An 11,101-nucleotide genomic window follows, 5' to 3' on the forward strand; every position below is an offset into this window, starting at 1 on the left:
CCCCCCCACCGTTATACATGTAATGCCATTCCGACTTACCGCCAGGTTGTGCCTGTGTATGAAAAGGAGCGCCTATAAACATAGTACAGTATAACATGGAAGACTCGAAATCACGCATCTGTCGAACTGTGCCTGCGGTTCCTTTAATTTTTCCTTCTTTATCTTTGTAAGATATCCCTCAAACAACGGATCACTCGAACTACCGAAGCCGGCTCCGACGAATTCGAGTTGTACGATCCTTATCATAAGATTTGCCCCGCCATACAGCCAGTGAACTGACCGCCAAAGGTACACACAGCACTCGGCATACAACACCCACTGGTTGGACATTTGATATAATCTTTATCCTACGAGAAAGACATAGACATAGAGAGACAGAGAAGACTCTCAACTCTGAATACATGTGCATGCACATGTGGGTATCACCAACAAAAAGATGTTATTCCAACACAGATCGCACGGCAAATCGTATTCCTTGATGTTGAGCAGTCGGGGCTATTATACAACAGATGAACCCCGTTGAATCGCCCCCCGCCGCCTGTTCTGCCAACTTCATGCTTGTCCCAAGGGTAGTGGCGGTACTATAACGAGGTTTGACTGTTTATCAATATCATTTGGCCAAATGAGTCCCGGTGCTGTGGAATCTGGCGCTGGTCAAATTTTGGACATGTGAAGTTATTCGTATCATTTTAAAGCTTCTTCTTTTTGTCTTGTCTTCGGAGGAAAAAAATACTCATCAATCACGAATAGAAGTCGAGATATTTGTAATTGAAGGAGGTGGGGATACCCTGGTTTCAGAAGTAGAATTAATTAGAAAATGGCCGCCAAAATTTGGTGACTTCCATAGCTTGAGAGTCCGCAGAAAATGCTACAATCCACACAGACACGAGTTTTTAAATGGACCACAAAGGCGTTGAGTCACAAGACAAAAATTCGGTAAAAATTGCCAAACGGACAGAAAAATGCCAGTTTCTTCGATTTCATTATTTTGACGAGCGCCTGACTTCACCGCGATGCCTCACAAATGTTATGACAACAAACACAGAAAATGAGCGGATACATTCTGAAACTGTTCCACCAACTGCTTTAATCTGTAGAGAGAGTAACCAACGGTATGAATGATATATATAAAATACACACACACAAATTGCAACTGTAAAGAAAATCTTGTCAACAACGAAAAGTAAATAACAGATTACGTGTGTATGCAATTTATTTACACATTTAATAATGAGAATAAATAACCATAAAGCATATCAGACTGCAGACTTGTGTCATGAGGAACAGAAACAACGAACAAAAGGCATGATTAAAAATCTAATAATGCAATCAAATCACAGACATTTAAATCAACTGAAACATGATTTGAACCAAAAGAATCGAAAAAAAACTTTAAAAAAAAAAAGTGAATTCTTATAGAAATCATGAGAATTGAACAGAACATTTCTTCCAAGGGTTATAAATTGTTGGTTCTTAGGGGAAAAAAACAATAACCAAAAACAAAAAGAACACGAGGCAAAACAGAAGATAAAATTCTCCCATTTCTTTTTTGTCAAATAAAACTCAACAACCCAAAAATGGGAAAATGCTTCATTTATCGGACCAAAACATATGTAGTATGCACTTTATATTTCACACCTAATGAATTAACTTTGACTTTGGCTTTAAAGTTCTTATGAATGACAAAAAGGACAGATAGACAAATGGACTGATTGGAGGAATGGAGAGAGGAGAATAGGGATAGACAGATGGCCATAGAAAACGAAAGAGAGACTTAGAGAAAGGGGCAGAGACAACAGTCATTCCATAGTTCTAGACTGGGAAGTAGAAAGAAGAAAGAAAGTAGAAGACGGAGAAACAACATGACTATGATAGTAAATGTTTAACCCTATCCGTACATCGTGTTTTACTTTCGCATCCATACGACGTGGGGAACTCTGTGCTACCACTTTCCAAAGAAAAAATGTACTCGTTAATTCGATCCGTACGCTTTGTATAGCAGTCTGTCAAAATGATTTTTTGAGAAACACTGAAAGTTTCAAAGAGATCTTCGTACTAGGTGTATTCTAAAATGTGAAGAGTACAACCCCAAGGGTACAAAATGACCCCAGAGCATTCGAATAGGGTTAATGACCCCATTGACAATGTTTAGATCATTCAAAAGGCTGGGCTGTTTCGACCCTGCCGACCAGAACCAACTTTGGCTTGGGGCTGGGGGCAGGGCAGGGGGCTATACTGCATTCCAGAGTAAAGATGGAGATAAATAAACAAGACTTCACCGCTTTGGAATTGAACTCGGGTCTTTTGCTTGCTCATGTAAGTAAGTGTATGCCAAATAGGTCGAGAGCCTGAATACTCCACAAAAACGACCCTAGTTCAAGAATGCTTAATCTGGGATTTGAACCAGGGCCATCTGCTCTGTGGTCCAGCATTGGTTATTTAAGACTGGAAGAGGGGACCACAGGCAACAAAAGGTCAACAACTTTTTAGTTTAAGTAAGAGTTTTACTTCACATGCAACACAATTAGGTCATACAACTAATATAAGTGCTGATTATTAGAGGAGTTACTAGACAGAAAAAAAGAAAGAGAAATAAAGACAATAGATATTAGATAGGAAAGAAGGAAAGAAGGATCAAACCTTGCTAACAACACCCACTCTGTCCATCAGGCCCAGTTTTGAGAAGACTAGGCAGTTTTTCCCGTTATCTTCCTGGAATTTGTTTGGATCAAGCACAAACAAGAAAGGATAACATTTTTGGTCCCACATAATTTTGTTAATTGAGACAAACATTTCATCTATGTGCACACCAAACTAAAGACAATTGATTTTGTTTTGTATTTAACAAAAATTAAAACCAAATTCTTATTGAAAGATTGGGCTAGAGTAAATTATCAAAACACATTTTTAATTATTAAGAATTATTTCAATCAAAGGAAATTTCGGAGACAAAAGTTATTAATCATGGTTCAAATTGTCTAAGCTCCTAAAAATCCAAATAAATATTGTATGAAATATATATATATTTATATATATATTTATATATGAGAATATAAACAGAGCATTCAAATCAACAAAGGTAGTAAGTCCTGAAACAAAAGAAATGTTTTCAGTGAAATAAAGGCAGGGTTCTTATAAACTGACAGTCATTGCTAATCAAGTTTAATGCAGTCACGTTTAATGCTTTTCTTTCAACAATTAAAAAACTATCATTATTTCCCGGCCGTCAAATTGATCAAAAGATGGCAACAAATTGGCAGGACAAATTCAATTCTGACATATCGCTCGAGGTATACCTTCGAGAACACCAAAAGTCAAGGTCATACAGCGCCCCCGAGAGACAGAAAGCAAAAACAAATGCTAGAGAAAGACGCCTCGTCTTTAAAGTCATCTCAGTCCATCAGTACCCCTTCCCCCTCCCCCCCAACCTTTCAAAACATTCAATAGAATCAGAAACGCTGAAGTTCTCCACATTCACAAACACATCATGTATTAAGTTTCTACTTTCCCACCAAGGTAACAGGAACAAGAACAGAAACAACCAAACAGAAATAACAAAACGTATGAAAAACTATAACGACTATAATGTGTAAAAACGTATTTCATGATCTCTGTGCCACACACAAATTCAGCTTCTTTAGGCTCTCATTGTGTTTGAAATAAGATTCTGACTTTCCAGAACAGAGCTGATCTAAGAGACAGAAATAATATATTATGTAAATTTTGTTATTGTTACCCTTCCAGGCTCTTATCTTCACAGTTTAGATCATATGTGTCACGACATGGTGGAATCAGGCTCTCGTCAATTTTGGCGTAAGTGGAGTTATTGGTATCATCTTAAAGCCTGTTCATTTGCCTTCCTTTTGGTGAAAAAAAATTGCCACCTATGTCGAATAGGAGGTTAGAGTTGCTTGGTTTCAGAAGTAAAATTTGTGAGAAAATGGCTGCCATTGGAAAGTGACAATTTACATTTTTTGTGCCTTTAATCAATGTTTTTAACAAAGTCCACACAAAAATGAGTTTTTGTTTGTTTTGTTTGTTTTTGTAAAGTGTACCGGCAGATGAAACAAAATCAATTTTTTTTTAAGAGACAAAAAACAAAACAAAAGACCACCAAACCCTTGCTAAAATGAAGTAAGATGACATCAGAAATAGTATCATTCTACACACACACACACACACACATAAATGTTTCTCAAAGCGTATCAAATTTATTTATAACACATTTTTACTTTGTTGGCAAATGCGGTCACCTCAGAAATAATGTCTTCTGCATACAAAAAAATTCCTGCAGACTTAAGTGTAAAAATATGCCGGTAAACTGCACTGATCAAAGTTGCATCCGCATTCCGTAGAAACAAAGAGAAGAACAGAGAGATACCCTTTCAAAAGCAAACACACGACATGCACACGCACACTGTGGTCTGCGAGACATGAGAAAAGAGAATACCCTCAGAGAGGTCGGGTATATCAACTCTTCCAGAACGCTGAGACTACGCACACAAACAAAATGTTTAAACACACAATGCACAATTCCATTCACATTTCAGAGCCTGGAAATACTATGGGTCAGAGACACTGCCAAATGTCTGAAACTTGGTCCACCAAATCATCATAGGATAATTTTAGACAGGTATATTTCAGAAAGGCCATTTTCCATCTGAATGTAAAAAAAGCCATAAAAAAGCAAAAGCGACACAAAGAAAATAATAGGGAAAAAAAAAGGGGGGGGGGGGGGGGGGGGGGGGGGAGGAACCAGATGCATAGCTCTGATGATAGTATTTCCCAGACCTCTCTACCAACATTCTCTCCATCTTCTCCACAGACAAAATACAAACAGAATATTTACCGTGAGGACAAGATAGGTAAAATGGCGAAAAAAAAACCCCACACTAAACACACACCCACACACAAACACACGTTCTGTCTCTCTCTCTCTCTCTCTCTCTTAAATGTTTACTCTCTCTCTCTTTCACACACACACACACACACACACACACATTCTCTCTCTCTCTCTCTTAAATGTTAACTCTCTCTCTCTCTTTCACACACACACACACACACACACACACACACACACACACACACACACACACACACACACACACACACACACACACAAGTAACTGCATATACTCTACGATAGATAATATATAACTCAACAGAAATCAACTATCTGAATACAGGGCTGAATAATAATCATAATTATAAGATATAACACATTGGTTTTCCTGAAGTATACACTAGCCTAGCTCTGTAAGCGTTACTCATGCAAGCGGCTGAAGATACAGAATGACTACACCAGTGAAAGACACTTCAGGACATGACACCATAAATTTTTCCATCAGATAAACTACAAAAGCTTCCACCTCCAAGTGATTATGTCGTTGATTTTCAACTATAATTACAAAGCAATAAGCATGTCGATTTCCCCTCTCATATTCTCCGTTAGTTAAGCTGACCAAAAAAAAAAACCCACCTAAAAAAAGAAACCGACAAAAAACATAAATATATCAAGCTCTTTTTAATGCCTTGAGGATGGTCTAAAAGTGATCTGGTTCAGATCTTTACGAAGAGTTACCACGAAAAGTCTGACCTACAGTAAAAATTTCGAGTTAAGATGTCGATGGCACAATACGTATTGGAACATCTTGATGGAAAAAATGTTGAAAATTCAATGAAAGTGATGAAACATAATGAGACTATTTAGTAGTTGTTCTAATTATAAATTTACTGAGAGATGAACTGAAAAACAAGAGATCATTGAAGATCCTCAGATTCTAAAGTATGCGAATATTTGTTGGGTAGATTTTCCTCACAACTGCTGATCCATGTAAGTTGTCTTCATCATCATCATCATCATCATCATCATTGCTTCTCTCATCCTGGCTTTTCTCACCTTGGATCAGGGGTGTAGGTCACCAACAAAAACTTACCACCTCTCCCTGTCCTGGGCTAGCCTCTGCTTATGATATCAAAGTTCTGACTTACTGTAAACACATTTTAAAAAGTCACGTCTAATTATACCCAGCCAAATCCAGGAAAAATCAATTCCTCTTTAGTAAACCAAACTGTAAAAAAAAATACAAATTATAGTTCTGAAAAAACTTCTGGAAACAGAGCAGGATCATGGGTAAGATAAAGCACAATACTGCAGACCGGTAGCTTGTCTTTGTATGTAAGCAGAACATGGGCGCAAACAGTAGCATAAACTTTGAGGCAGAGAGTCACAAAATTACTAAACAGCAGGGAAAGATTCTTTTTGGACAGTTTCGAGAAAAGTTTTGACAACTATTCAACACGTAACAAACAAAATTGTTGATCATGCATTAAAAAATAATTTTACAACATCTGGTCAGATCTGTGTACCCACTTGTGTAGTTTTTCTCAACAAAAAAACAAAATCCCTTTCAGGTGGGTGTGTGAGATTTCTTTCTAAATAATCACGCAGAACACAAGTCAATGCATGACGCATATTGTTTGATCATTTCAGCGTCATTCTCCGACTGCGTCAACACCTCTGTTGTACGCACACAACACACCCTCATTCATATACAAGCACTTAGAAATGTGAAATAAACCATATCAAAAACTAACCTGAAGCTCCTGGTGTACAAAATTAGCAAAATCTGTAAGAAAGTTAGCAAACTTCAACAACAGGTGACTCAAGAATGTTTTACGCCCCCTCTACATGAGTTAGGTCATTTAGTAGTAGGTGGGCTGCTTCGACATGGGCTCCAAGGGACACAACAGCACCCCCCCAGCAGACACAGACGGAGATACTGGGACAGCACAACTAGGAAGTCAACACTTCTCAGGTTTTTAGTTTAGTTTTAGTATAGGTTTTACGGCGCTCTCAACGAGGACGATAGATGTTTGATAGGAAAGAAGAAGCAAACCACACCAGAGCACCCGCCAACCATCCACACTTCCCAGGTTTGGCAGACAGTGTTTTTACATCATGGCTGGCTAAAGTCATGGATTTCAAAACAAGTAAATTTACACACAAAAAAAAAGACTAAAAAAAAATATTTAAAAAATAAAAATAAAAAACCTTACAGTACAATTGCACCAGGGATATGGATATATCTGATATGGACAGTCCTTGCAGGCATTAAACAGCTCTCACCTTTTGACACCACACAAGGCACCTTCAAGGGCAGAAGTACCACTGGACTCATCAGACCTGCCAACCACTCCAGAGAAAGAAAAAAAAAAACGACAAAAAAAAGCCACAAAAAAAAAACCGACGAAAAAACCCCCAGAAAAAAACCCCAAAGGAATTTTCCTCAACATCTCCCCTCCCCAAATAGAAATTTAACTCAAAATCCTCCCCACAAAATCTTCCTCCCACTAAAAATAGGAGTTTTCTTCAAAATCCTCCCCCAAAAAATAGAAATTCAGTCAAAAACAAATCAGGAGACTCCAGAATCCCAGTAGAATAAGATTAGATCACATTAAGCCGAGGGTGGCAAATAAACATGTATAGCAAATACACCTACACACAGATAAAAATGTTGGGGGTTTTTTTTTCAATCTCATTTACTAAAATTCTGAAAACAAACATGTATATTTTCACATCTTACATCTTAAGTTGTGCAAATATTGCAAACAAATGCAATTAAAAATGTGTATTTTCACATCATTTTCAATCAGTCTCACGATGCAAATGGAATTCCAAGACAAAAATCAAATTCAAATTTTATGCAAATCCAATCACTAGTCGGATAGCTCCAATTCTAACGGAGTACTTGGCAGGTCTGACAGATCAAAGTACAAAATAAAAACATACGTAAGTAATTCCTCGACAGAGAACCAAGAAACTTCTATGGGCATCAATCAATAAGTAAAGTATCTTCAGTGGGCAAGATATACAATTATGCACAGCTTTACGAGAGGAATCGTCCCTACACAGATTGGAAAAAAAAAAAAAGAAAAAAAAAATTATTAAAAAATCGTAGATACGAAATGTATCCCAGTCATTATCTTCTCCAAAATTAATGAGGCACAGATCTGCTTTAACTTGCAATGTCAAAATCAGAGAACAAGAGAGAGAGAGTTTAAAAAAAAAATTCTACACAGAGGAGTGAACGGTCCCAGGCTTTCTGCGAACAAAGACCGGATGTGACCTCTTGACCCCTCGCTACCACCGTTCGTTTCTTGATCATCACCATTCACTATCATGACTCGATCACATGGAGACGGTTGCCCTTCCTGGCTATCTTCACATTTCCGTTGGCAACCGCGGCACTTCCTTCTGTCTTTTTGAATGAGACTTCTACAGTGGATCCTTTCAGCTCGGCATTCAGCCTGTGAACACAAAAACATAAATTATTGTTATTGGTCTGCTTTTGTGTGATACATGAGCAGTGGTGTACTGCCACTTAAATGTCCCTTGAAGTGCTGAAAAAATTATACTGATATGGTATGGTAGTGCTTGATGAAGCCCACGTGGGACGCTCAATATTAAAAACAATCAGGAAACGACAAATGCAATTTTTGGGACACCTTAATAGACATAAGGGTATTGAACATCTTGCTCTTACCGGTAAAATTGAAGGCAAACGAGACTGGGGTAGGCCCAGAACAACCTACTAAGGGAACCTAAACAAATGGGTAACAGGGAATGATCAGGGAAACATAGTTTTTTTGAGAGCATCCGAGCAAAGCAATGAATGGAGAACCATGATCGCCAATGTCTGTTGCAGATCTGGCACTGGATGATGATGATGATGATGATATGGTATGGTATGATACAGTACAGTATGGTACGATACAGTACAGTATGGTACGGTGAGGTCTGGTATAGTGTGGTAAGGTATGTCACGGTATGGTATTGTACGGTATGGTACCGTACAGTATGGTCCGGTGTGGTCTGGTGTGGTGTTGCATGGTGTGGCGGGGCGTGGAATGAAGCATGGCGTGACATGGTATGATCTGGTAAAGAACAGTATGGTATGATACGGTATAGTGTGATGCGGCATGGTATGGCATTTTACTGTACGGTATGGTACAGTAAGGTACGATATGGAATGGTGTGGCATGGAATAGTATGGTACGGTACAGTTTTGGGTCATGACAGGGTGGATTCAGGCGTTCGTCAAATTTTGGGCACAAGGAAGTATAGGTATAATCTTAAAGCTTGTTCGTTTGCCTTGCTTTTGCAGTAAAAGTACTAATGTATCTTGAATAGAAATCAATTTATTTGTGATTGAAGAAAGCGCAGGTTGCCTTGTGTCGGAGGAAACATTGCTGATTAGGTATACTGACTTACAAAGCTTGAATGTCCTTAGAAACTGCAAATTTACATTTTTTGTGTGCCTGTCATCAACTTTTTTTAGGGGGGGGGTGTAAAATATCACACAGAAAAGTGTTATTAAATGAACATAAAATGTGTTGAACAGGTGGCTGCTCAAGCAGATTCAACCAAACAAGGATTTTTATACTCCAGTGACCATCGAGAGAAACATGGAAACTTACAAAACACACTTGTAAAAAGCCACAGGCATTTATCAACAGTTGCGTAAGAAATTTTAAAAAATAATTAATTGGTCCAACACCACAAGAAATGAACAAATTATGGGAGCGAACAAATCAACAGAAAATAGATATAAAAATCAGAAAGCGAAAATGAAAGTGAATAGGACACACCTTACAAAAACCACAAAAAACCCACTACCAACCAAACCTAAAAATGGAATCCAAAAGGAAAAAAAAAAAAAAAGGAAGGTCTAAAAGTACATGGAGGAGGGACTTAGATTGTGACCTTCAGGAGATGGGATACAGCCAGGAAGAGGTGGAGTGTATAGTCCATGTCAGAAGTATATAGGGAGCTCTCATTGGTGACCTATACTTCGGTAGAGAGTGAAAAAGACTGGTGATAACAGGAGAGAGTATACTATTTTGTTTAAGTAAGAGTTTTTTTGTTTTTTAAAATTTTAGTAGAGGTTTTTCGACGCTCGCAACAGAATTATGTAAATTATGTGCCGAAGATTAGAGGCGTTACAAAAAAGAAACAAGCAAAAAAAAAAAAGAAGGAGGAGAAATCAGGACGATAGTTGTTTGATAGGAATGAAGGAACCAACCACACCGGAGCGCCTGCCAACCACCCACGGAGAGAGTACAAAGTGACTCCGATTTACAGCAATAAATCCTATCCATATGCCCAGGGGTTATTTTGTACCCCCGGGGTTGTATTCTTCATATTTTAGAATACTTCGAATGCAAAGACCTCTTTGAAACTTTCAATATTTCTCTAAAAATCACTTTGACAGACTGCTAAGCAAAGTGTACAATCGGATCGAATTAATGATTAAATTTCCTCTTTGGAAAGTGGTGGCATGGAGTTCCCCACGTCGTATGGATACGATAGTAAAACACGACGTACGGATAGGGTTAACATAGCACACAAGACAATGTGATACTCACTGAGGCAGGATTTGAACCTCTGGGGGCTTGCCCACGTTGTTCTGCACCACCATCTGTGTCTTCGTGACCGCCTCGATCACGTTGCTGGTGTTAAAGATAAAGTCGCCCTTCTTGGAGGCCATGTCGCCGTTCTCCTGTGGGGAAACATCACACAAGAGTACATAATGATTGGTGGTTGATGAAAAACACATCACATAATTTTACATAATGATTGGTCCTTGATGGAAAACATCATACAATGGTAAATTTTGATGATTGGTCGTTTTTGGGAAACACACCACACCACAGTACAAGTTCATGATCGGTCCTTAATGGAAAACACATCAAACAATAGTACAAGATAACGATTTTTTCAGTAATGGAAATCACATCAGCACAATAGCATACGTTCATGATTGGTCATTAATGAAGAACACACCATACAATAGTACAAAATAAACGACAGGTCACTCATGGAAAACATGCCACACAATACAATAAGAATATTGGAAATTAATGCACATCAACAGAATATAGACTGCAAACCTTTTACATTCCAATAACCACAATTTAGCCTGCTAACGTTTTACACCCCCATCAGCACAAATAAGACTGTACGACTTATTCTTTTCCCACCATCACCAACACAATTTCTATTGTAAACATTGCACATTCCCATAACCACAATTTAGAC

The 11,101-nt window shown here is 38.2% G+C and overlaps 1 protein-coding gene across 1 annotated transcript in view; it reads right to left on the bottom strand.

Moving 5' to 3' along the window:
• Positions 1–5,516: 5,516 nt before the first annotated feature.
• LOC101854646 (unconventional myosin-Ia) overlaps positions 5,517–11,101 on the bottom strand; it is a gene marked incomplete at its 5' end in the record, with an annotated part of 55,584 nt that continues 49,999 nt past the window's right edge. The window contains 2 exon segments of the mRNA XM_035970531.1: positions 5,517–8,310; positions 10,429–10,562. Of these exon segments, the coding sequence (XP_035826424.1) occupies positions 8,181–8,310; positions 10,429–10,562 (264 nt within the window).

This window comes from Aplysia californica, unplaced genomic scaffold (assembly GCF_000002075.1).
Source record: "Aplysia californica isolate F4 #8 unplaced genomic scaffold, AplCal3.0 scaffold00281, whole genome shotgun sequence".
In the NCBI taxonomy this organism is placed as follows: Eukaryota; Metazoa; Mollusca; class Gastropoda; order Aplysiida; family Aplysiidae; genus Aplysia; species Aplysia californica.